The following is a 27505-nucleotide window of genomic DNA, read 5'->3' as shown; positions in this document are numbered from 1 at the left end:
ATCTGGAGGGCTGGAGTTTGCCTATGCCTGTCCTAGAAGCTGTCAGCATGTGACAGCAGCCACACCCCAGGAACGGCTTCAACTGGCTGGCCAAACTTGGTGAGGGTAGCATGTGGGTCTCAAATGTGAGTTAAGGACTTCCCCTGCATGCAAAGGCAGGCTCTGGCAGCTTAAGATTAATAGTGGGCCCAATGGTAAAGAAGGTGGTTTGTGCACATGCTGTAGAGGGAACTGAGTGGCAGATGAGGCACATCAACCTGGGAAAGTAGCCCATCTAGGAGAAGGAAAACTCTGATCCTAAACCTCCGCTGCTTTGTGGGATATCTTATGGAGAAGAAAAGGCTAATGATGAAGCCCTACAGAAATGGTCCCTAAGTGGAGTCCCTAAGATGGTTGGATGGCGTCTTGTACACCTCCTTCCAGCAACTCCTGCAGCCAAGCTGAGTTTGTGCTGAAGAGGGAAAGTGCTGGGTCAAGGGCTGACCCACTTTCTAATTTCTTAAAAATATTAAGTCCTCTTTCTGAAAACGCCGTGCCATGTTAAAACGCTTCTTCTTCTTTTGTTTTCTTTTAAAAAGGCATTAATTTGTGATCTTAGTGGAATTAGGAAAGTCAGCTCATCTTAAAGTGTAATCCATTTCATGAATAGTGTGCTTTCATTGCAGGATTTCTACAAGCAAGAATTATTTTTTGTAAAACAAAACAAAAGATTCCATACTTTTAACTCTCCATTCTTGTTCCTAAAGAAGATCTCCAATGTCATAAGTTTAAGATGGACGAGTAGTGTGTCATTTAAAGGTACCCACCAAATGAATATTATCTTACTTTAGATATCTGGCTATAATATAGTGCTTTCTAAGTAGTATCCACTGTGAGCTGTGTTCTGTAATAGCTTTTTTTGTGCTGCAGAAACAATGTGATATATCTTACTGGCTCCACTTTGACTGATGTTGGTACTTAAGATAAGCTGATCGGACAATGCAGGCTCCCAGAGATGTCATCTGGGCCGCTGTTCTTCTTCTCCACTTCTGCTCTGCCATGGGTTGGCTTAGCATATTATCTGAACCTGGGCCCGTGGTTTATCTTCTCTTGACAAACTATGAGTGTTAAGCCACAGAACAGACTTTGGCTACAGCTCGTGGTTTGTGTGAAGCAAGACAGACCATGAACCTGAGTTTGAATATGCTACACCAAACCCATGGCTCAGTTCAAAGCAACAAAGCAGGGGTTCAGACCTGCTCCTTTTAGGGTTTGGGTGCATGAGAGAGTTCCATATGAGGAACTCTGTCAGGCAACTGAACCAAGCAGGATTGAACTCACACATCAGCTCATGTGCCGGTGGTTCAGTCCTGCTATCTACAGGAGAAGCAGCCACATCTCTACCTGCCCCATGCCTGGTGTCAAATGGGAAGTCTTGACGGGCCATATATGGACTGCAGGCCAGAGGTTACCCAGCCCTGGACCAGATGTCCAGTGTACCTCTGATTAGTGCAATCTTCATTGTGCTGGTATCTATGACACACCACCATCTGCAGGCAGGACTGGGTGCTGTGTCAGCCAAGTTGTAGAATCGACATAGGGTGGTTGTGTGTATTGTGTACTATGCTGTTACTTGTTGGTTTAAGAACAGTTCCTGTTTGGTGGCTCTCTTGGCTTCAGCTGAAACTACATCAAGTGTGCAGTTTGGACAAGGTCCTTGACATTCCCTGAGGGGCACCATTTTCTTCTGCCAACCTAAGAGGCCAAAATTCATTCCAGACCCTACGGACTGAAGCTCTTGATTAGAAGCTCTAATGAACTTGCATCCAAACCAACTTAGCATTCCTGCCCTTCAGCCCTTTTCACATAGACTACGTCCTTTTCAGAACCTCACACATTCTTGCCGTTTTCCAGCGCAGTCTGTCTCTCATCATCCATTCTCATTTCTCAACATTCCACTCCCTCCACTTAACCTTCTCTCAGAACAGGTTTGTACTGAGCATGTGCGGGCCACGCTCTTATGAAATCCCGCTGACTATCATTAGCCTCGGCAACGGCTTTTTAATAAAAGCTGCGAAACGTTTACGCTTTGTTAGAGGAAAGCATGTTCCAGGTGTTCCTGTTGACATGTCACAACAACCCATTTCTGCAAACACACCGTACAAATGGAGAAATGTTTCTGGCAAAAGCCACCCCAAACACACACTTCCTGTCCATCTGCAGAAGTCTCTCATCAAACGGTTGTTTAGAATAAGTCATTTCTTATCCTTTCGACCCTAAGTTCAGGATTGATCACCCTCAAACTTACCTCTCATGCAGTGCCAAATTTCAAATCGGCCCATTGAACCATTTTCTAACTATAAACTGTAGTTCCTCCTCCTGCCCCCCACCCCAATTTCTAATAGCAGTGGGGTGTGAATAACCCTAGATGTACAACTGCAGCAGCATGCCTTTTGTCCGAGAATGGCTGGCAGGCTCTCATTTACTAAACGGAACCTTAATTATTTTGTTTTTGAACATTCCTACTCCTGCCAGTAGGCCCCAGTAGTATGGTGTGTGTTAGAAATCTTCTTAAAGATAACTTTGAATAATGGAACTCTTTCAGGGGGACTTTGCTTCACCTCAGGAGCTTTCCTTGAGTTCTCACTCTAAGGATTCTTTTGACAGAATGCTTGTCCAGGTTTGCCTGTACTTCTATTGCAAATGCTTATGGCGCTGCCTGAAATTCGTGGCGAGGAAACTGACGGGACGCTGCGAGTTGCAAAGGATCTGCTACAGCACAAAGCCTGGCGCCCGCAGAACTATGAAAATCGGTAAGTGGTTTTGAAACCATTGCTCTGGTAGTTAATGTTGTTCTGTGCCGTAATTGCTGTGTGTATGAGAGAGCGAGATTACACTGCAGTATATAGCTTTAAAATTAGCTTAGGTCTCAACTTGCATTTTAAACTGTAGCCTTGAGCATAATGTCAACATACCCAGTCAATTGCAAACGCATTTTACGTTACTGAACCAATATAGCTTGCCTTTTCGTTGGTATCAGTATGAGAAGCTTCTTCACTGTTTGTGGGGATTTGGCTACACATTTTTATAACTGCATAAGAAAAGAGGAAAGTTGGGAAGGAGAGAATTACAAAGGTTTGTGATAGTATTTTCATTGTTGGCTGTGTTGTTGAAGATGCAAAAAGTCTAATAGAAGTTAAAGTTTAAAAAATGTTTTCTTGACAGAATCGTCACTGAGAAGTTCAAAAAACAAGGTAAGTAAATGTTTGTGTTTTAGTCTCCATGTTGGGCCGATTGTATTAGCAGCTTACACAGGCTTAAAAGCAAGAAAACCTCCTTGCCAACATACGAGGCCACATTAGGCCATTCCATGCAGCCTTGCATTTAACTACTTGCCTGGTTGCCAGAGGCAACTAGGAGTACCTTGCAGGCGAGTGCATTGAATTCCATCTAGGCAAGTAAGCAGGCTGTGGGAGGAGGAGCTGATATTTGTATTGTTCCCTCCTCTGGCAACCTGCTTGGCTTTCATGTGGGCTGCAGAGTGCTCAACAAGTCCCAAAGTCAGCTGGTTGTCAGGTTTTGAGAAGCCCCTTTAAGAACTCTTATCATGCACAGCACTCTGAAAGCGACTAAGCAACACTCAACCACCAACTGATTGTTGGGTCTTGCTAAGCCCTATTCAAAGCACTGTCTGTGAGCATAATTGAGCGAGTAATTGGCAGAATGTTTTGTACGCTGAACAGTGGTATAAAATTCAGGAGAACATTAGTCAGTCTTTATCCAAGCATATGTTAGCGAGATATCATACAGAATAATCTACGCAGATTTCAAGACCATCAAGGAATATTGCTAAGTTTTGTACCTCAGTTTCTAAGATGCCAGGCATTTTGCAACTTTCCACATTTTTCCTCCCAACACCCTTTTGAGTTAGGACACTGCTCAGGCCAGGAGACAATTTTGTATCTTTCGTATTTTAATGCAGACATATAAAATTTGCGTTTCCCTAACCAATATTTGAATCAAACACAACTGTCCTTCAAAACTCATACTTCTCCAAATTTGCAGTGCAGGCCCAAAAATGCTTTGAGTAGTTAAAGCAATGTACAAAAATGCATTCTTTCATGGGAAAATTGTGGGAATGCAATGGTTCTTGTATTGGGAGAGAGATGTACGCAATATTGCATGCCAATTTCCAAACAGACTTTCATTTTGTAAAAAATTTACAAACACGAGTAAACCTACTTAAGACTGCAGAAATAAGAATTGGAAGGAAACAGAAATGGAAAGATTGACTTTCCTCTACAACTCTCTACTTACCTCATTTAGCAGATGGAAGGAAAGACAGAGGAACCGTGACTTGTCCAAGGCACTGATTGAGATGGTGCCAATTTACTTGTTTACTTGGTTTATTTCATGAGATTTATACACCCCTCAATTGCAAAAACAAACAAACAAACCTCAATGCAGCTTGCGGAAAAGTAGACTTGGTGGTGGAGGGATGAGGTGTACATATTGATACAGTTGACCATGTTCAGTATGGCGCATGCATAAAAAGAAGACTAGATCTGTGGCATCACCACTGCTGGAGGGCACCACATTGGCTGTGATACTTCTCACAAAGTTGCATTCTGTTGTTCCTGTAGTGCTTCACTTCCTGTGGCAGTGACCAATGTGCGTTAAAAAACATTTTTTCCAGTTGCTCCAGAATTCAGTCAGTGTTCATCCAGATGCTATTGAAAAAACTATAGATGCCATCATGGAACTGAAAAGGATTAATCCAGATGTAAACCCGCAGTAAGTTCGTGTGAATGGAGTGGGATGGCAAAAGTTATTTTGTGTGCTTAAATGATTGTGTGCTTCATCTCTTTGGGGGTCTGTCTTCCCACATAAGTTCACAGTATTGTCTGCTTTGATTCTTTAGTTGTGCCCGCTGATGATCACAGGTGACTTGGTCTGGTTTCATTTTCTGTCTGTTCAGCCCTTTCATGTCTATGGTACAACTGGATCTGGAGGCAAAGCACCACCTGTAACAACCACATTATCAATCAAGACATTGCACCTTCTTGAACCATGGCTTGTAAAAGGTGGAAATGAGCCAGTATGTAAACGTATATACACACAGGCCAGACACAGACACTGACACCCAGATTTCTGACCATGCTTTAGTTACCTGACCCACATCATCCCAAGTTTCCAGCATATATCCATGATGTGATGCTGTGGTCTAAACCACTGAGGTTCTTGGGCTTGCTGATCAGAAGGTCAGCGGTTCGAATCCCCGCAAGCAGGTGAGCTCCTGTTGCTCTGTCCCAGCTCCTGCCAACCTAACAGTTTGAAAGCATGCCAGTGCAAGTAGATAAATAGGTACCGCTGTGGCAGGAAGGTAAACGATATTTCCATGCACTCTGGCACTCATCACAGTCCTCCGTGCGCCAGTAGCGGTTTAGTCATGCTGGCCACATGACCCAGAAAACTGTCTGTGGACAAACACCGACTCCCTCAGCCTGAAAGCAAGATGAGCACCGCCACCCCATAGTTGCTTTGACTGGACTTAACCGTCCAGGGGTCGGGTTTTTTTACCTTGCTACAGAACTACTCCTGTTCCTAGGTTGTGTGTGAAGTTCTCCTTCAGCCTACGTTCTCACCGGCCATCTTTATGTTGCCTGTGTCATTTCTTCATGTGCACAGGGATGGTAAACATGCGTATTTTTTGTATTTACAATCTCAACCCAGACCCACCCACCTCAAAATAGTGCCCTACTCAGGGCTTCACTTATTAGAAAGATGATTGGTATCTGTTTCCAATACTAGGCCTGGCTCCTAGATTATGTGAAGAAAAGTGTGCTCTGCACATGCTCAGAAGCATTTTCCTCATCATTAAACTATTACTGTTCATCTTCCCCAGAATTAAGGATCCAGGCTTCTAAAGCATATGGTGTGGGTTTCCCCCCCCCCCCATGTAGACCTGAGCCACAACTGTGGGGCAGCATGTCCCCCTTCCACACACAAAAATCCACACCAGGTTTTCCATTGCCACTTGGCAGAGAGCAAATCAGGTCTGCTGGAAGTGAAGGCTTATGGGAGAGCAGCAAAGAGCATAGTTGTCAAAGGGAGCTTTGAAAATGATGTGACCTTGGGGGAAGCAATGTCGTTAGTCTCTTTCGCTTTTCTCCCTGCCCTAGGCATCACCAGTGGCAAAGCTTCTTGGCTATCAGTGCAGGCAGCGCAACATAGGTTCAGAGTTGCTGTTCCGTTGCCTCAGTGAGCATGCCTTTTCGCATTCATGAATGGCAGAAAGGATAAAAGTGTAGCTCCACACTGAGGTAATGTCAATCATGCAAAGCTAAATTACTGAGCGTAGTGTTCTTACCGTTTGTCATCTTTTCACTCTAGGCTAGGTGTCTCTCTGCAGGCCTGCCTCCTACAGATTGTAGGGTACAGGAATTTGATTGCAGAGGTGGAAAAACTGCGTAGAGAGCCCTATGATTCTGAGGATCCCCAGCATGAAGAAATGCTTCTGAAGGTAAGCCGTGGAGGTGCACTTCCAAAGAGCTCTTTACATTCCGAGAGACTGTTAACTGAAACCAGTCTCCACAAAAGCTTGACCGCACAATTGTCTGTACTGAGAACAGCTTGTTACCTCCAATTTATTTATTAGCATGATCTAGGCTAAGCATAGAGGGACGCGGATGGCGCTGTGGGTTAAACCACAGAGCCTAGGACTTGCCAATCAGAAGGTCGGCGGTTCGAATCCCGTGACGGGATGAGCTCCTGTTACTCGGTCCCTGCTCCTGCCCACCTAGCAGTTCGAAAGCACGTCAACGTGCAAGTAGATAAATAGGTACCGCTCCGGTGGGAAGGTAAACAGTGTTTCCGTGCGCTGCTCTGGTTTGCCAGAAGTGGCTTAGTCATGCTGGCCACATGACCTGGAAGCTGTACGCCGGCTCCCTCGGCCAATAAAGCGAGATGAGCGCCGCAACCCCAGAGTCGGCCACGACTAGACCTAATGGTCAGGGGTCCCTTTACCTAAGCGTGGGTAACCTTTTCTTTTGTCGAGGGCCACATTCCCTCTGAATTAATCTGCCGGGGGACATATGCCCTTAAGTAGATTCTGAGACAAAAATGTTCTGGAGAAGCTAACTCAGAATAAAGATTCTCCTGTTCAGAATATCGGCTCATTTCTGTGTTTACCTCTCTCCTGCTTCTGATTCTGATTCTTCTCTTTGCCACAGACTCCCCCCACTCACTAAGCCCTGTTACCTCTTCAGCTTCTGATATCTCCTCCTGGTCGCCTCCCTCTGACCACTTACCATCACACCACCACCAATGCCCTGGCCCTGAGCCTTCTTCCCTTGGGGTTCCCCAGTTGTTGTTTCCTCCTCCCCCCTCCTCTGCATCCAACCAGTCCATGACACAGATGCACCTCACCCAAGGCAGGTGTTTCATAAATGGGTAGCTACCACCAAGATGGCCCTGCCATCTGTGCAGCCCCCAGGGGTGGCGTCACCAACAAGGCTTCTCCTGATGAGCCCACATGCCAGTGTTGGGAAGGCAAAACAGGGCAGAGCAACAAATATAATTTTTTACCTTGACATATTTGGCACACCCCTCACACCACAGGGAGCCAGTGTGGGGAACCGGGTTCGCGTCTCCGCTCCTCCACATGCAGCTGCTGGGTGACCTTGGGCCAGTCACACTTCTCTGAAGTCTCACAGCCCCACTCACCTCACAGAGTGTTTGTTGTGGGGGAGGAAGGGAAAAGAGAATGTTAGCCGCTTTGAGACTCCTGAAGGGGAGTGATAAAGCGGGATATCAAATCCAAACTCTTCTATGCTCCATCCAGACAAGCAAAGGCCTTATCAAGGACACTTTCCACCCATGCAAAAACATAGTGGGTGTGAAGCAGGGCCAATGAGGATGCGGCCTGGAGACAGACTTCGGAGGGCCGGATTTGGTTCCCTTGTCCCAGGTTCCCTACATCTCCTATAGGGGATGTTTGGGTAAAATGATGCAGGCTGTTTGAGACCTGCGATCAGGTTTTCTGACACTGTTTACTTTTAAAACAGCCATAGGGAAGAGGAGTGTTGGAGAATGAAGGTGTTAATCTTTCTTTTCCTCAGAATGAGGGAATGACAGGAATGAAAAGCCACAGCGGTGGGCCAAAGGAGAGGGGAAAGTATTGGGCTTTTGGTGTCCTGTCAGCAGAGAGTGTTTGGCCAGAGGTGGTAAGGGGGGCAGTTAGTGGGGGACAGTAGTAGGTAGATGGAGGTGACAAGCAACACAAGCAGGGGCACAGCCCCTAATAAAAAATAATAGTAAAGAATAAGGTTTAAATATTACTAATATTACTAAGGTCACCCCTTCATTTCTTGCTTTGCATCTCTTAGGGTAGCATGAATTTTTACTTGGGGGTAGAGCTGTGAAACTGAAGGGCCCTGAATCTGCTCTCCTTCCTGAAAGCACTTGTATATCTCTCTTTTATTTCCTTGTTTGTTTGTGCCCTTGTGAAATTGGCTTAAGGGGGGGGGGGATCTCTCAAGCCTTGGAGAATCAAGAAGGCTAATCGCCTTAGTGCTTTGAAACTGCACTGAGATTTGCAACCAAATAAACTTGAGGGTCCCCCCCCCATATTTATGCAGAGGCAGTGAATATGCCCAGTGAGCCCTTGTCAATGTTTTTACACCATTTCTACATTAGGCCAAAAGATTGGGGGGGGTGGGTTTTTCCAGGAGGCAGTATTTCAAATGTCTGCTATGTCTAAGGAATACTTCTTACTCAATCTTATTTGCTCCAGGCTCTTCCGAATGCTGTGCATAACAATGAAGGCAAAATCCCATAGAGAACTACTAGTTTCAGAAATGTCAATCCATTGAAGGTCTGAGTTGTAACATACCTGTGATTTTTCCCTCCCCCTCCCCCTCCTGTAGCTATGGAAATGCTTGAAACCTGATTTCCCATTGGAAGCCCGGATTTCCAAGCAGTGGTGTGAAATTGGTTTCCAAGGCGATGATCCTAAAACAGATTTCAGAGGAATGGGCCTCCTGGGGCTGTATAACTTATTGTAAGTATATTTCTGTTTCTCTTAAAGGTTGAACCTAAAGGTATAAATTATCCTCCTGCTTATATGTTTCAGGCTTTATTAAGGCAATTGTCATTCTAGATAGCTTGTAGGTTCCTACCACAGTTGCTGCAATTTTTCATCCCTCTTGATGAGAAGTAATTTCTTTTTCTTTTCTAGGAACAATTTATTTCACATTCTCCACATCCCAGTTATTTCCAGTGCTTCATGAGCAGACATTCTGCATGCCCAGCAATTGGGCTTTCCTTCTCCTCATGGGTGGCACTGTGGTCTAAATCACAGAACCTAGGGCTTGCCGATCAGAAGGTCGGCAGTTCGAATCCCCGCGACTGGGTGAGCTCCCGTTGCTCGGTCCCTGCTCCTGCCAACCTAGTCATGACTAAGCGGCTTAGTCATGCTGGCGACATGACCCGGAAGATGTACGCCGGCTCCCTCGGCCAATAAAGCGAGATGAGCGCCACAACCCGAGTCATCTGCGACTGGACCTAACAGTCAGGGGTCCCTTTACCTTTCTCCTCACCCATCTCAGAATCTGTTCCAGAGGTTCCCCCAATCCTGTATATTTAAAAACAATATTCATTAAGGCATCCAGTTTTTAAGAAAGCAATTCAATTTCAGTCTCTCATCACTCTCGTTTTCTCTCTCTCGCATAGCTGGTTAATTTTGCCATTGATCTGTGACACCCCACCCCACCCCACCCCATAATTTCTCAAACAAATGCGCTCACTGATGGAGCTTTTCTTTGTCCCTAGCATGCGTGAATGCATTTATTTAGATCATTTTTAATAGGAGTCTATTGCACACACTGCAGTATGTAAGATAAAGAGTGTAGCAGCACATGGCAGCTTCACAGCCACGGAAAGAAGACTGACTGTCTTGCTTAAGTGTACAGATTACATATTCTTTATTATTGGTCATGGACCCACACAGAACAAAACCAACATTTGTACAGGTAGAATTTCATAGCATGCAAAAGACCTGAAAGTGAGTTGTAAAACATAAATGATATAAAATATCAGGAATATCTGAAACATGTTTAAAGTAAGATGTACAATATGATGACTTAAAATATAGAAGTTAAGAGTCAGTTGAAAAGCTCACCCCCCAAAAAAACATGTTTGCCAAACCTGGTTCATACGGTACATTTTAAATGTACAAACCAGGTATCTGCGTATAGTTTGAGGAAATGTACCCACAGATGTTTGGAGCGATGTTGTAAAACTCTGAAATGTGTTTTTCTCCTCCAGATATTTTGCTGAATGTGATGCTGCTGCAGCTCAGCAAATCCTCTCTGACTCCCTTCAACCAAAATACAGGTAACATTTTGAAGCTGGAAATAGCAGCCACCTCGAATGAATAAATCCTATTTGTAATAATTCAGCATCTCTTTTACTGTTAACATAAAAGATTGTCTGTGTTTCTCGAACTGTTACTTAAGATTAGAGAGATAAAATGCCTCATTTCCATGTGTTCTACAGTCTGATTTTACTGTTAAATACATAAAATTTAATCCAAGTTTATATTGATTTTTAAGCTATTTATTTTTCCTTTCCCTTTCGCCCCCATCTTTCACAATGAAGGGAAGTCACTAAAGAGGAGCTCAGGTATTTTTTTTTCCTTTTGCCTTTTATAATCCTTTCAAAACTTAAAGCAGAAAAATATATATTCTAGGACAGCCTTTGCCAGCCTGGTGTCCTCCAGATGTTTCAGACTTCCATCAGCCCTAGCCAGAGCATGCTGATGTAGAAAAAAGGCCCCATTGATTCCAGAATATAATAATGTCTATGCAGAGCCTTAGTGGGAAGACAAGGCAAAGTGAGAAAGGGCAAAGACTTTCTCTGCTTTCCACCCGAAGACTAGGTCAGGCATAGGCAAACTCCAGCCCTCCAGATGTTTGGGACTACAATTCCCATCATCCCTGACCACTGGTCCTGTTAGCTGGGGATTATGGGAACTGTAGTCCCAAACATCTGGAGGGCCAGAGTTTGCCTATGCCTGGACTAGATGTATCAGGATTAGGTTACAGGAGAGTAGATCTCGTCTGAGCACTGGGTGAAACCTTTGGACATTAAGAGCAATATGACAACTGGACCAATGAGGCAGAAGGGTGGTGGGCTTTTCCTTCCTGGGGGTCTTGAAGCAGAGGCAAGGACAGCCACCTCTTAAGGATGTATCTGTGGAATTCCTGCATCAGGCAGAGGGTTGAACCAGTTGACCTCCTGGACCACCTCCATCTCTACTAGCAACCAATAGGTTGGCCTCCTCCTTATAGGACCGTGATATATTTTTCACACATGGGACACTTCAAAGTACCTTTCTGACCGGCTGACCTTACTATGAAAAAGGGAGAACACATGATCAAAGCATAATTGAATCTCTGGGTGTCACTGTTGCAAAGTGCTGCAATGGCCACATGCTTAGATGGTTTCAAAATAGGAACATCATGGAGGATAAAGCTAGCAAGAGCTACTAGTAGTCACAGTGGCCCAACAGAACCTTCAGGTTGGCCTTTCTTTTCCAGTTGCTGGTGAACAATAGCGAGAAAGGACTATAAGGGCCATGCAGTAGGCTGAGGTGTGTGCATTCTGTAGCGTGTCACTGATGCAATAATAACACCTTAGTGGTGTATTTATACTGAGTCATCCACACACAGTTCTGCTTTATCGGTTGTTCTGCAGTGCTTTCCAAACGTTACAGCATTATTGCTGTGCACTATAGCACAACAGAAGCAGGACAAAACAACAACAACAACCCTGGAAATACTATGACATAAAAGGTTGTGTGCACTGATTGGAAACAGAGCAGAATGCCCACCCTGTAACCTTTGCAGGTCAAACAGTACAGTGGTACCTCGCAAGACGAAAAACGCGCAAGACGAAAGAGTTTTCCATTTTTTGAGTCGTTCCGCAAGACGAATTTCCCTATGGGCTTGCTTCGCAAGATGAAACGTCTTGCGAGTTCTTGCAAGTTTGTTTCCTTTTTCTTAAAGCCGCTAAGCCGTTAATAGCCGTTAAAAGCCGCTAATAGCCATGCTTCGCAAGACGAAAAAACCGCAAGACGAAGAGACTCGCGGAACGGATTAATTTCGTCTTGCGAGGCACCACTGTATTGAAAGTTTGAGTTGCATATAGCTAGCATGAGCATAAATAATCAAGAATGCACAGTAAAAAGGATGTGTGGAGGGTCTCTCTGTATATATCACTACTATGCCTTGCTTCTGAGCTTCCCAAAAGCATCTAGTTGGTCGCTTTTGGAAATACAGAACTGAACTACATCAGTCTGGCCTGATTCTGCAAGGCTCTTTTTATGTTACTGTTTTCTTTTTTTTTTTTAAATAGATTTTTATTGGTTTTACAACATTTTTAAGAAAAACAAACAAACACAAAAAATGACAAACATACAGAATAGTTTCAAAGATATTTTCATAAACCTCTTTTCTTGGACTTCCCCATACCCCCCCTCTCTGCATCCCAATGTCCATATTTGAACTAGCAACTCCCAATTGTTACTTTCTAATCTCTGTCATCTTAGTCCTCTTTTATTGTCTAACCTTGTATCCCTGTACCCTATTGCTTCTGGCAACCACAACATTTTAACATTCATTCAGTTTATAGTAGTCCTTAAGATAGCTTTTAAATTTTTTCCATTCTTCTTCCACCGTCTCTTTGCGTTGGTCACGGATTCTGCCTGTCATCTCAGCCATTGTCATATAGTCCATCACTTTCATCTGCCATTCTTCCAGAGTAGGTAAATCTTGTGTCTTCCAATACTTTGCGATGAGTATTCTTGCTGCTGTTGTGGCATACATAAAGAAATTTCTATCTTTCTTTGTCACCAATTGGCCGACAATGCCCAAGAGAAAGGCCTCTGGTTTTTTAGGAAATGTACATTTAAGTACCTTTTTCATTTCATTATAGATCATTTCCCAGAAGGCCTTTATCTTCGGGCATGTCCACCAAAGGTGATAGAAAGTACCTTCAGTCTCTTTACACTTCCAACATTTATTATCGGGCAAATGGTAGATTTTTGCCAGTTTGACTGGGGTCATGTACCACCTGTAAACCATTTTCATAATGTTTTCCTTTAAGGCATTACATGCCGTAAATTTGATACCGGTGTTCCATAACCATTCCCAGTCATCTGACATAATGTTGTGTCCAACATCCTGCGCCCACTTAATCATAGCCGATTTAACTGTTTCATCCTGTGTGTTCCATTTCAACAGCAAGTTATACATTCTAGATAAATTCTTAGTATTGGGTTCTAACAGTTCGGTCTCTAGTTTTGATTTCTCCACCTGGAAACCGATTTTCCTATCCTGTTTAAAAAATTCCATTATTTGGCGATATTGAAACCAATTTTCTACTTTGTACTTCAATTTCTCCTGACTTTGTAGTTTAAACTTGTCTCCATCCTGTTCTAAGATTTCCCAATACTTCGGCCATCCGACCTCCATATTGAGTTTCTTCACTGCTTTAGCCTCCACTGGTGACACCCATCTAGGGGTTTTATTTTCCAATAGGTCTTTATATCTTATCCAGACATTAAATAATGCTTTTCTAACAATGTGATTTTTAAAAGTACTGTTAACTTTGTCATACCAAAGATATGCATGCCAACCAAAAGCATTATTAAAACCTTCCAGATCCAAGATGTCCGTGTTCTCGAGGAGCATCCATTCTTTCAGCCAGCAAAAAGCTGCTGCCTCATAGTACAATTTTAGGTCCGGCAGGGCAAAACCCCCTCTTTCTTTAGCGTCAGTCAGTATTTTGAATTTAATTCGGGGCTTTTTGCCCTGCCAGACAAATTTCGAAATGTCTTTGTGCCACCTCTTAAAACATTCCATCTTGTCAAGAATCTGCAAGGTCTGAAACAAAAATAACATTCTAGGCAATACATTCATTTTAATTACTGCAATTCGGCCTAACATTGACAGTTTCAGATTTGACCATATTTCTAAATCTTTTTTAATCTCTGACCAACATTTTTCATAATTGTCCTTATACAAATTGACATTCTTAGGTGTTAAATAAACCCCTAGGTATTTCACCTTCTTGACCACTGTCAAACCTGTTTCCTCCTGAAATTTCTCCTTTTCCATATCTGTTAGGTTTTTCCCTAAAACTTTAGTTTTTTGCTTATTCAACTTAAATCCAGCTACCTGGCCAAATTGTTGTATTATTTCTAAGACCCTTTTCGTACTAGTGTTTGGCTCTTGCAAAGTCAATACTAGGTCATCTGCATACGCTCTTAACTTATAATGTTTAGCTCCGACCTGCACACCTTTGACCTGCTGGTCATTTCTTATCATATTCAGCAACACCTCCAGAACCGAAATGAAAAGTAATGGGGAAATTGGGCACCCCTGTCGTGTTCCTTTTTCTATCTTAAGTTCCTCAGTCACAACATTATTTACAATCAGTTTAGCTTTTTGTTCAGAATATATTGCAGCCATACCATTCTCAAAACCCTGGCCTACCCCCATCCCATGAAGATTCTTCCTCATAAAACTCCAAGAGATGTTATCAAAGGCTTTCTCCGCATCCACAAAGATCAATACTGCTTTAGTGTTTATATTCACCTCCAGCTTTTCCAAGATGTCTATTACATTCCTTACATTGTCTGCTAGGTGTCTTTTAGGGAGAAAGCCTGCTTGGTCTTTATGAATCTTCTCCATCAAAACTCTTTTAAATCTTTTTGCCAAAATGTCTGCAAAAATTTTGTAATCCACATTAAGGAGTGATATTGGGCGGTAGTTCTTGAGTTGGGTCTTTTCAGTCTCTGACTTTGGTATGAGTGAAATATATGCCTCTTTCCACGATTCAGGTGCCCTTTTTCCCTCAAGAATCTCATTACAAACTTCTCTTAGTGGTTGAATCAGCCATTCCTTCAGCGATTTGTAGTATCTAGAAGTCAGTCCATCTGGTCCCGGAGATTTGCCCAGTTGCATATTCTGAATGGCAGCCTCTATCTCTTGTTCTGAGATTATGTTACTGTTTTCAGTGTAGTCAAGTAGTCTGTCTTAAAGCAACAAAACCAAATGTTGCTATCTTAAATTTGAAAGAGGAAAAAAAGTTGCTTAAAAACCAGCAGCAAGCACCAGGAAAAAGTACAGAAAATCGTTATATTATCTAATGCCAGATAGCACCTCTGTTATTTTCTGTGGAATAGGGAATCCAAGGGCACAGTAATTATACGTGAATCCCTCACGTGCAATTTCATCATCCACACACCCAGCCAGAAGAAGCGCACATTGTCTTCGTTCCAAGAGTACCACCGAAACGTTTGAGCAGCACTATGTTCGTACCAAGGTCACATGAATAGGCAGGTGGCATAGAACCAGTTAGAATATTCTGGAGAGCTGGAGAGAATGTCGACAGCCTCCTGAAGGGCTTATGCCTTCAAACAGACAGTGGCTGAGGGCAGTTCCAGATGTGATATTTTACGGTGCAGTGATAATTTCTACACCGCAGCTTCTAGACGTGTCTGATAGCAGCAGGAGAATTTATGACACTTAGGGTGTTTCCCCCCCAAAGGGGTTACTCGGTAACATGAATGACTGTGCAGAGGGGTTCAATCCAGGTGCCCAAAGTACAGCGCTCTGACCATTAAGCCATACTGTCTGTCGCTGTGTGGAAGATTAATAGATTACCTCTATTAACAGATGCTTAAGACAACACTGCATTCTATGAAGCTGAGTCAGTACAGAAGCATCTTTATTTTTAGAATTTTCACCTAGCAATGCCAAGCAACAACAAATACACCACAAGCTATTGGTGTTTGCAATGTGCTCTTTTTTCTTTCTTTTTTAAGTGACATTTCTTCCAGTCTAGTTTAAACACTCAAAGAATCATTAGTTTTATATAATCTGGGGGAGGAGGAGAGAGAGAGAGAGAGAGGTGAGGGTTGTATATGTTTTTCCTTGAAGAATGCAATTCTCTTTTTCACTTCTTAGTTCTTTAAATAGGCCAAAGTAGAAAGGCAAGCCTCAAAAATCACACAGAAGTCCAAACCTGGACTAAACTAAATAAATAAATTCAGCACAGGGGGGGAAGGAAATGGTGGCTAAAGGCGTAGGCTTTGATGACAGAATAGATTTAGAATTCAGGACTGTGTGTATTACTGTGTTTCTGCACTGTTAGATAAAACCATATTCCATTTTCTGTGTGGCAAAGTTGTGGTGCAGCAAATCCCCCGTCGTTCTTTGTGTGCATGTCTGTGCATGCAGTTTTCCAATAAAATGCATCTACCAGACCCAGAAATAATTTTAGAGACACGTATCTTCTAGAGTGCCTTTTTGTTGCTGTTGAGATGTTGTTGGCGGTAATGAAAAATATAATGTGTCGATATTTTATTAATCTGTGAAGTGGGATTCGTGCTTTGGGGTGGGGTGGGGCTTTAATTATTGCTGTCAGGTGTGTTTTGTACTGTTTGGTGCTTTCTAGTGTGTCTGAAAAAAATATACACAGCCCCTGCTGTAGCAGCTGTAATAGCAAAAGCACCAAAGAAAGAGGAAAACTCCAAGGCTGTGTATTAGCCAAAATGATGGTAATGCCCTATCTAGCCTTTGCAAGTGTGCCAGGTATATCATATTTACACTTATAAACCATATCTGTGCATGTATTTAATTAAAATATTATGCCTGACCTTAGACTTTCTAGGAGACGACCTGTATTAAGAAGTAGTATGTGTAGTGCCTTTTGATGAACTGATCACGCTCTTGATGAAGAGCAGGAGGCGGAATCAGTCTGTTGTTGCTCATAGAGTATTGGGCTTGGGTTCAAATCCTGCTCTGCCATAAAGCTCACTGGGTGGGCAAGTGAAACAGGTACAGTGGTACCTCTGGTTATGAACTTAATTTGTTCCGGAGGTCCGTTCTTAAACTGAAACCGTTCTTAATCGGAGGTACCACTTTAGCTAATGGGGCCTCCTCCTGCTGCTGCTACACTGCCGGTGCGCAATTTCTGTTCTCATCCTGAGGTAAAGTTCTTACCCCGAGGTACTACTTCCGGGTTAGCGGAGTCTGTAACCTGAGGTGTTTGTAACCCAAGGTACCACTGTATTAGTTTCTGGTTACTCAGCAGACTCCCCAGGGATGCAGAAACATATTTGTAAGTTAGTAGAAGGGATTAAAACAAACCTTCCAGAAATAGCTTGATAAGGTCTGAGTATGCAGAGGGCCCAGTAGATTCAGTGGCAAATCCCTGCTTAGAATACAGTTGAAATACAATGAGAATAATATAAGCAATTTGAAAAACCACTAAGCAGAAACCAACAGGTACCCAGATAGATGTGGCCGGGGCAGCCATGTTTCTGCCCCATTCAGACACAAACAGAGAGGGAGTGTGGAGATTCTCCCCAACCCCACAAAATTGTGAGGATGAAATGAGTTAGCCCCATCTTAAGCCACTCTGAAGGTCTTGTGGGAAATACCAAATACAATTACATTTTATATTTACACAGTGTGTGTTATTTTAACCATCATTTTGGATATTAAATACACGCTTTTGCAACTCTGTGGTGTGCTGAACCCTATTGACTTTTCCTGTATGCTATCTCTTGTGTGATGTACTCAAGTTTGTGGAAGCCAACATGTATGTTTAAAAGTGTGTGTTTGCTTTCATCCTGGTTTTAAGTTAAAAGGGGGGGGGGGAAATGAGGCTAACAAAATCTCTGTTAAAGCCGGCAACAAAATTTAGAAGAAGCCTCTAGATCATTGCTCTCCCCAAACACATAAATATAACCATTTTTGATCATTTCCCCAAATGTTGGAGTGGGGAAACTAGCTTAATGTACCACCCTGAATTTGGAAGTCTGAGAGGCTGAAATTTCCAACATGTCTTGGGTCAACGAGAAGCATCTGAAATACATCAGGTCACCTCGCTTTATAACTTATCAAGTTTTTCCTTCCACACCAGCACCACCTTAAAAAATAAACTACTACAGCAGAATAAAAAGCCAGCTAGACACACACTTTCTCATTGTGCAGAAAGGCATTGGGTGACATTCAGACAATGCACTTGTACACAATAGTGTAATAACGTAACTTAAGAACGTGAGAGAAAACTTTGTTATGAAACTTTGATCACTGACTGCCCTCTTGGAAGAGGAATGGACCTTTGGGGGCAGTTCAGGAATGCAGCGATGCCTCTGCATATCACAGATGTGTTGAATGGTTTAAACTGAGCCTACTGAGGGCCAGCTCACATACATCCCTAACATTAGAAACACCTTAGCAGTGAAGCATAGGTGACCTCTGATTTGTGTCCACCACCAGACAGGGAATATCCAAGGCATAGAACTCTTTTAGACTGCACTGATGAGCATGTGATTGGGGCACAAGGCAAGCAGGTCAGATTGGCTATACAGTGGTGCCTCGCAAGACAAAAAGAATCCGTTCTGTGAGTCTCTTCGTCTAGCGGTTTTTTCGTCTTGCGAAGCAAGCCCATTGACGGATTAGTGGATTAGCGCTATTAGCGGCTTTTAGCGGATAAGCGGCTTAGCGGCTTAGAAAAAGGGGGGGAAAGGGGAAAAAACCCGCAGGAACTCGCAAGACATTTTCGTCTTGCGAAGCAAGCCCATAGGAGATTCGTTTTGCGAAGCACCTCCAAAACGGAAAACTCTTTCGTCTAGCGAGTTTTCCGTCTTGCGAGGCATTCGTCTTGCGGGGCACCACTGTAGAAGTTTACATCTTCTGGAGCTTAAAAGAATACAAAAACCTGCAACACCAAGAATAAAATGATACCAAGTTGATAGACCTTTTCACGATTACCATGCAGAGAGAGAAAACCATTTCCGATTTGAACAGCAACTTCCGTTTTTTATTTTTCAGCAAATTCAGCAAGGCTGAATGGGAGAAGAAAAAGTTTGATAAGGCCATTGGGTAAGTATGCAATTCCAAGGTCAAAAAATCATGGTTATACTGTCGTTACCATGTTGATTATTTTGTTTTACTTACGGTACTTTCATTTCATTCATGTGCTTCCCAGAGGCATTTGGTTGGCCCTGGTGAGATGCTGGACTTGATGGACCATTGGCCTGTTCCAGCAGGCTGTTCTGAAGTTCTTATTTGACCTCCCCCCCTCCCACTTTCCATATGCCCAACCTTCATGCTCGCTGGCATCAGTTATTCTTAACTACGGGGAGGGACAACCTGTGGCCCTCCAGATGTTGCTGTAAAGCATCTCCCACCGTCCCTGACGATGAGCAACATCTAGAGGGCCACGCATTCCTCACCCCATGCTTATCATTGAAGTGGAGGAATAAGGGATTGGGGGTATTACCGTCAAGCAACTCTTGGTTAAGCTTAATGGCTGGGATTCACCTAACGAACCCTGTCAAGGGAAGCTCTGCAGAAGAGCTTCCACTTGTGTAGCAGGGCTTCCCCCTCCTCTCCTCCTTCAAGCCCCCCCCCCCTGAAATTGGTTTGGGAGAGGGCGTTAGGAGAATCCCCAAAACAGCAGCAGCACACTGGTGGTGAATCACTTTGCTCCGTCTCTCCTCAAGAAGACTTTGAGCCCAAACATCTGGAAAGTTCAAAGGACCATAGAGCTTTGTGGGCAGAAGGTCCCTGGTCAAACCCCCAACATCCTCAGGGCTGAGAAGAACCTATTCCTGAAACCACTGCAGGCTCTATGGGTGGGGGAACTAGATCTGGCTGGTAGGCCAGCCTATAGCATCAGGCATAGGGCAGGTGGGTGTGGTTTGTGAGGAGCAGCCTCGCAGTCCAAATTGGGATCATTGGGGAGGGTTTTTTTTGTTAATTATGTTGCGTATTTTTGTGTGTTTATGCTGTAAACTGCCCTGTGACCCTCCCCCCAAAGGGTGGTACATCAGTCCATCAATCAATCCATCAGCCTTCTAATATCTACCACTAGTGTAGATATTACTGAACTAGGTGACTCTGTGTAAGGCAACTTCGTGTGTTGGGGACTGTCAGTCAGGACCGCCTGTAGTTGGTATTTCCGTGCCGTCATTTTCCTGGATGTGACTGTTTGGTTACCGCCAAATCTTTTAATCTTCGCCCCCTGTTTCTTGCAGCTACTCTTTTGCTATTGTTGGCATTAATATCACAGACCTTGCGTACAACCTGCTTGTGAGCGGTGCTCTGAAAACACACTTTTACAATGTTGCTCCAGAGGCTCCAACGTTATCCCATTTCCAACAGACGTTCTGTAAGTGTGTGTGTAAGAGAGAGAGAGAGAATAATTGTGTTTGTTGTGTTGGTAGCGTCCTTCCTTAATTGCTTCATGTGATCAATTATACAAAGCATCGCTGGCATTCCTTTGGTTAGATTATGTCCTTACAATAAGAATGACATTTGTCTGGGGAATGATCCATTTTGTGGGACAACTGGTAATCTCAAACCAAAGAAACTTTTTCCATATTTCCGTTGCAAGCTTTGACTGTGTCCTAACAACCACAAAGTAATTGGAAACAAAATTCCTTTCAACAAAATTACTGTACCGTGTCATAATCTGTTTCTCTTCCTTCCTGATACTGTCATTTATCTTGTCTTATTGATTTGTTTTCCTTTTGAAGTTATTTCATTTCATTTTTCTCGTTTGTATACCGCCTTTCTATATTACCATGCTTGAGATCTGTGGATAAAGGGTGGTATGCAAATTTAACTTCTTCTTCTTCTTCCTATTATTATTATTATTATTACTGTACACAAGGCGTTTTGTAAGCTGAAGGAAAAAACAAAATATACAACAAAGATTGTACACCTTATAACAATCTGGTCCAATACAAAAAAGTCACAATAAAAACATAACATTAAAATAAATGGCTTATATCAAATTAAGTAATATTCAATAATCCATCAGAATATAATGGACAATAAAACTAACTCTCAAAATATCAGCAAATAATAAGTAAACAGAAATTCACTTTTAACAATGACAGTATATTTTCCCTACTTGAATGCCGGCATAATCCCCAATCCCAAGGACTCTCTTCCACTATGAATCTCTATGTGACTTTGAGGCAGAGAGAGAACTGTCTGGGGGCCCCAGTCCCTGAAGAGCAACGTGGATTTTGCAGAACCCTCCCCGGTAGAGATTAAAGGAGCCTGTGTTCAATTTAAAATGCAGCCCCAGATTAAAAATCATTTATTAAAGAAGCAAGATGGAAACATCCAAAGGCGCCATAGAAAACTCTTTCTTATTTATTTCAAAGTTTAATGAACACATTTGTTATTTTTCAAGAACACTACAATATAAAGGCATGAAGGCATATTTAAGATAAAGGGGGGAAATTAATGAATCCAAAATAATGTCTGCATTGTCTAATTAATGTTTATAAAATGCAGTGTCCTTCAGAGGACCTATTTATTGAGCATTTGTCTTGATTTGCTTGCACATAGCTTACATGGAGGTTAGATTATATCCCGTCTTCATTGAGCATTTGCTCTGAATTATTTGTGGGGCGGTTATATGAAAACGAGCATTCATTGTGTTTTCCCTGTCCTGTGTTTATACATCTTGTTCATTCCCTACTTTTCAATACATTTTCCTCCCAACTGCAGAAATGTTACTTCTTTATTAAAGTGGATTTGTTGTGTTGGGGCAGCAGAGTGCTTTAATCCACTTTAATTACAGCAGACCTAAATTTCCCAGGTGCTACAGTATGGGTATAAAAGCAAATAAATAAATAAATGATGCTGCATAAAAAAGAAAAAAGCTGCACCCCTACAACCGGTGCTTTTTTCCTGGGGGGACGCAGGGGTACGCAATACCCCTTAAACATTTTGTGAATCTTAATATTCCTACTCAATATGAGTAGGAAAATGAGAGTCCCCCTAAACAGTTTTTTATAGAAAAAACGCATTGCCTACTACAGCCATCACAGCTGCTCCATCCCATACGCCCTTCCTTCACTGTGATTCTCATGCGGAGCCAAGTGAGAACTTGCAGCTTGTGTTTTGGCAACAGCAGCGGTGAAAGGAGCACCAGACTTTCCCCCGCCCCCCAGGTGTCCCCACCAGAAGTAGAGAGAGGTGCTCTTTCGGCACTATTGAACCTTGGAAGCCCCCTCTCCCCCAATTCCCCCCTCCCAGATTGCTGAGCACCATTTCAACTGGGGCAATGAAGCAATTTCCATTCATCACAGCTTCCTCTAACATGGAGATCAGCACCAATAGTGAAGAAATGGCGTGTATGCACACCTACGGACAAGTTTTCTGTTTGTTTCTTATCGGAACGAATCATTTCTGAACCTTAGAGAATTCAAAACTCGTTTGTGGCATTGGAACACTTGAGTTTTGACTGGCCAGTGACACATCTCACCCACGAGGTGGTGCTCCTCTATTTGCACAGGCAATAAATGCTGCTTGATTTGAGTCTTCGTACACTGTATGTTCCCCTATTCTGTTCCCTGCTCCTTCTTGCAGTGACATGACCCTTATTAGTTGCAGAGCACCTGGGCTCAGAAGGGGCAAGCAGCACAGAGGGATCCAACATTATTTTTTAGGGTGTTCTCAAAAATTATATCCTAGCACGACAAAGCACTTCATAGCCATATGTGTGATATATCCTCCCAGTCATTCTCTAAATTCTTCAGAAGGCAAGTTCATTGTTAGGGTTAAAAGATACCCCAGGCAATCTCTTGAGGTTGTGAATGAGCAGGAACTTTAAGCCAGGAAATAGTCTTATTGAGGCCATTGCTCAATACAGCAGTTCTGTTGCTGCTTAATGGATACTGATTATTAGTGCTGCCCGTTGTGTGATATGCTGCTGCTTCCAATTGCGTAATTTGTTTTGCAACGGTTGGATTTTTGTGTTTATTTTTTATTTTATATCTGTAAGCTGCTTTCCGCAACTTCTTAGTCAAGAGGGAAAGTGGGGAATGATTTTTTAAAAACAAGCAATAAAATACCCACTTTGCCAACCAAACACAGGTGGCTCTGTGGTCTAAACTGAGCCTCTTGGGCTTGCTGATCAGAAGGTCGGAGGTTCGAATTCCTGCGACAGGTTGAGCTCCCGTGGCTCTGTCCCATCTCCTGGCAGCCTAGCAGTTCAGAAGCACACCAGTGCAAGTAGATAAATAGGTACCACTGTGGCAGGAAAGTAAACGGAATTTCTGTGCACTCTGGCTTCCGTCACAATGTTCCGTTGCACCAGAAGCGGCTTAGTCATGCTGGTCACATGACCTGGAAAGCTGTCTGCGGACAATCGCCGGCTCCCTCGGCCTGAAAGCAAGATGAGCGCTGCAACCCCTTAGTCACCTTTGACTGGACTTAACCATCCAGGGGTCCTTTATCCATTAATTTATTCACAGTGTTCCTACATTACTTGAACACTGCTGTGTACTTGTTCCTCAGTTTCCACTCGCTGAGTTCAGCTGAGGAGATAAGCCACGGATTTTACATTTTTTTAAAAAAAGACTTCCCCAGGCAACGTGTCAGAATTGCAGCGAGCTCTTGTTTGTGTGGCAATGATAGCTGGACTCATTTGGCCTTGCAATTATTAGGTCAAATTCAGGCTGTCTTTGCACTTGCCCGTTTCCCCTTGGCTTTTATTGTGCCTGATCGTGTGGAACTCAGCCACCCTCCTCTGTACAGAAGCAGCATTTCTGACACTCCAGGCAATGTAGACTGCTCTTCCCTATTTATCTGAAACTAATTGATATGCAAGGCTGGTGCACAACTCCAAAATGGAATACGCACAAGCTTTACGAGAGTCAGAAATATATTCACCAATTTCCGGAAACATCAGTTTCCTTCTTGCCTATACCTGGATATTTGTTTGCAGTTTGGAATATCATGTTCTGGATCCACTGGAAAATGTATTGGCAGGTTAATTGTATTTCCCTCCCCCCCCCCCCAATTCATCCTTCGGACATTTTAGTTATATGGAGAATGGTAGCTGATGTAGAAGTAAAATAAGAGGCTGCACCCCCAGGTTTTGTCCCACTTTTTGAAAAGATGCTCTTCCACACTGTATTTTAAACTCCACATCTTCAAAAAGCACGGTGGGGATTGCAAGAAAAGCAGTTTAGGATACTGCTGTGGATTTTCCCAATTGGGTTTTCTTTTAAGCGTCTCTTGTGCTATTTGAGAGGGCACTATTTGAGGACAGCTTTTGATTGCAAGCTCTATACTTGGGAATTTATTTTGAAAATCGCAAGGAAGCATATTTTGACTAAACATTGGGATCTGGTGGAAGGCAGAAGAGACCAGCCTTGAGAGGAGATATGCTCTTCTTTCGCTGGAGGTATTTTAGCCAAGCTGTAAGGGATGTTGGAGCTGAATTGTGCTTTGCGTGCCCCTCGCCGAGCAATGTTATTTAAGTTTCTAAGTGTCTTAAATTATTGTTAATTTTTATTAGCAATAATTTTTATAGTTTTCAGCTTTTTTGTAAACCGCTCGCACTTTGTAAACTGCGCTCGAGCGGCTTATAAATTTTTATGAAATAAATAAGGAAGCAGGTGCCAAAAGTTAAGGAAGACAGGAGAGGACCAGCCATAGGCTGGCCTAGAAATTGGGACTGAAGAAGGCTTCAAAGGCAGATTGTATCAACTGATGCAGTGGGCAGAAAATGAATGGGGACCCTGTGAGATGAATGGGGCTGTGAAACCAAGAGGAGAGGAGTGAGGACTGTGGTAGGAGAAGGGAGGCTGGGTTTGCTCTGATTTCTAACCATTTGACTCGGGTATCCTTTGCTCTCTCAGGCTATCTGATGCACGAATTCCATAAATTCTGGATTGAGGAGGACCCCCTGGACATCATGGAGTTCAACCGCGTGCGAGAGAAGTTCCACAAGCGCATTCTCAAACAGCTCCAGAATCCGAATATGGCCCTCTGCCCTCACTTTGCTGCCTCAGAAAGCCTGATCAACCTGTAGCCGTGAAACTTGGTTTGCTTTTTTGAAAACACTGCCTCATTCTTGTGTTATGCCACCATCCTAGAGATAAATCGCTAATGTATTGAATGACCATAGCGATGGTATGCATGCTTCTTGGTGCAGTATTCATCTCTCTCGCGCGCTCTCTCTTTTTCCAGCCAGCTCCTCATACTGCTTCTGAGGGGGGTGGTTTTGTAATAAAGTTATGAGAGCTCATATTGCGGCATTTTGCAGTGTTAAGACATTATGAATTGATGTCCTGTATGAAGAAGTTTGGTTTTCCCCCCTGGTTTTTTTAGACTTTCCCCACCACTCTCCTTGTGCCACCCCATAATTCAGCATTTAATTAAAGAATGGCATTTCTCTAGCTGTTGGGGGTGTTTTGTATATGTGGAATATTTGAGTTGAAAATTTGTATTTGTGGACTGCTTTTGTTCTATGATAGCTAAGAACGTTTTTTGGTTTTTTAATTAAAAAAAACACACATTATGATGCAGCTAAAGGGGAGTACTTTTAACGGTCCCATTCCCAGTGAAATCAGTGAGGCTGAAAAGCACTGAATTTCAGCTGAATTGTGTCCTGTTTTTGTACAATATTTAGAAGGCAGTGTATGTGACTTACACCTCATGCCAACATAGTACATTGAAGGCGAAGACTTTTTCTCTCTCTTTCTCTCTCTCCAAGCAACCATGCATATTTCATGCAGTTTTTTAAAAATAAAGTTTATGATTAAAATGTGGAGATACAGTTGGCATACGCAGGACATGGGATGAATTCTGGGAAACTGTGTGTTGAGCAAGTTTGAGAACACTGACCACATTGTGATAGCAAAGACCAAAAAATAAATAAATACACCAGTTATTATATGAGTATCCAAGGAGGGTTTGTTTTCTCACAAGTTTGCATTAGCCTACAGTTCAGCCTACTCCTGTTATCATGGCCAAATTGAAATAGCACTGCTTTGAAAACGCAGAGCTAATAACATGCATTTCTAGGTGACAGAATGTGACACAAATTGATCATGTGTCTGCTTGATTGCTTTAGGGGGGACCAAAAACACACACACACACAAATCTATGTTTTCTTCATTTTTGAAGTATTGAATTTTAGGCCAAGAGGAAAAAATTAACAAAGAGGCATCGAAGAAAGCAAAGTAACTGGCGGTTAAGCATTGGACAATGCGACTTTTTTTTAAAAAAAAGCAAACATGCACTTTCTGTACGGAACATTCTCATGTCAACCCTGTTGGAACAGTTAGTTAATGTACATATGTATACAACAGTGCTCATGCGCACATTTGGTTTGGGTGGGTAGCGGGGCCTGCAGAGGAGCATTCCCTGTCGGATTGTGACCAGCACCTCTGACACCATGTGTAGCCTGTCTCAAATCGTATTTACCATGGCACTTCATACCCATGGTAGCTTTTTACCTTCTGAAGTTTAGTATTCCGGGTAGTTTGTGAAGTTGCTTGCCTAGCAAGATTAAATTTGAGGTATTGCCTAATTATTTGTGGATTATATGAATAAATTACGTCACTCCAAACAGGAAGCTCTCTTGTGTATGTGGTTTATTCCTCAAGAACTTCAGTGATATGTTTTTATTGCCCAGGTGCATTCATGAAAGGTGTTGGGTTGGGGGGGGCAGGATGAAGCACAATAATTCAGCTATGCTTTCTCTGAAGAAGCAATAGGTATAAAGGTAAAGGGACCCCTGACCATTAGGTCCAGTCGTGACCGACTCTGGGGTTGCAGCGCTCATCTCACTTTATTGGCCGAGGGAACCGACGTACAGCTTCCGGGTTATGTGGCCAGCATGACTAAGCTGCTTCTGGCGAACCAGAGCAGCACACGGAAACGCCGTTTACCTTCCCGCCGGAGCGGTACCTATTTATCTACTTGCACTTTGACGTGCTTTCAAACTGCTAGGTTGGCAGGAGCAGGGACTGAGCAATGGGAGCTCACCCCGTTGTGGGGATTCGAAACGCCGACCTGATCTGCAAGTCCTAGGCTCTGTGGTTTAACCTACAGCGCCACCCGCGTCCAGCAATAGGTATATTTCCCCCTAATAGTGAGGTAGCATCTCGGCTTGCACCACCCATCACATCCTGGGTGACGACTTTAATTGGCTTTGCTCAAGAGCTTTTGTGAAGTCTCTGGATTCTCACTCATTCCAGGTTTTCGCTATCCACCTAAAAGTAGGGTGGGAACGTGACAAATGATGAGGTTGAAAGCACCTGTGATTATAAAGGTGCAATCTGAGTGTCTGGATCGACTGACGCTCCCTATTGCAATAAACACTATTTGCCACAGAATCGTGTAAAATGCCAAGCTCGAAAATGTGTTGACAATGCTTGGTTTAAGTTTTTCAGGGAGAAGGGACATCAGTGCCTCGCATAGCTGTTTGGCTTTTTCTGTTCACTAGCAGAAGCATTGCAGCTGCAACATCAAATGCAGATATACTTAAGCCTTACTGTGTAAACTGCCCCAGTTCCCCCTCCCACTTTTTTTTAACAAGCTGCCTTCTGACTAACCATCCCAAAATGTAATTTGGAACTAGATTTGGGTCAGAATGTTCAGTGGGAATTTGTACTAATGAGGCCCAG

The 27505-nt window shown here is 43.1% G+C and overlaps 1 protein-coding gene across 7 annotated transcripts in view; it reads left to right on the top strand.

The window, feature by feature from the left end:
* The window catches only part of ELMOD1 (ELMO domain containing 1), a 50312-nt gene extending 23861 nt beyond the window's left edge, over window positions 1-26451 (top strand). For 3 of the 7 annotated variants that reach the window (XM_081197705.1, XM_081197706.1, XM_081197707.1), the window contains exons 3-12: window positions 2647-2792; window positions 3205-3233; window positions 4676-4773; window positions 6373-6502; window positions 8907-9040; window positions 10306-10374; window positions 10639-10662; window positions 18891-18941; window positions 20099-20232; window positions 24731-26451. In XM_081197705.1, coding sequence (XP_081053831.1) covers window positions 2647-2792; window positions 3205-3233; window positions 4676-4773; window positions 6373-6502; window positions 8907-9040; window positions 10306-10374; window positions 10639-10662; window positions 18891-18941; window positions 20099-20232; window positions 24731-24903 — 988 coding nt within the window. In that variant the 3' untranslated portion in view covers window positions 24904-26451. Of the gene's footprint in view, window positions 1-665; window positions 799-2646; window positions 2793-3204; window positions 3234-4675; window positions 4774-6372; window positions 6503-8906; window positions 9041-10305; window positions 10375-10638; window positions 10663-18890; window positions 18942-20098; window positions 20233-24730 lie in introns of all 7 variants that reach the window. The other 4 variants (XM_081197710.1, XM_081197709.1, XM_081197708.1 and 1 more) reach the window with 4 other exon arrangements.
* Window positions 26452-27505: the final 1054 nt, after the last annotated feature.

The sequence above is a fragment of the Podarcis bocagei genome (genome assembly GCF_964188305.1).
Source record: "Podarcis bocagei genome assembly, chromosome: 6".
NCBI lineage: Eukaryota > Metazoa > Chordata > Lepidosauria > Squamata > Lacertidae > Podarcis > Podarcis bocagei.
Note: the sequence above shows the minus strand (reverse complement) of the source record. Positions and strands in the feature narration are given on the sequence as shown.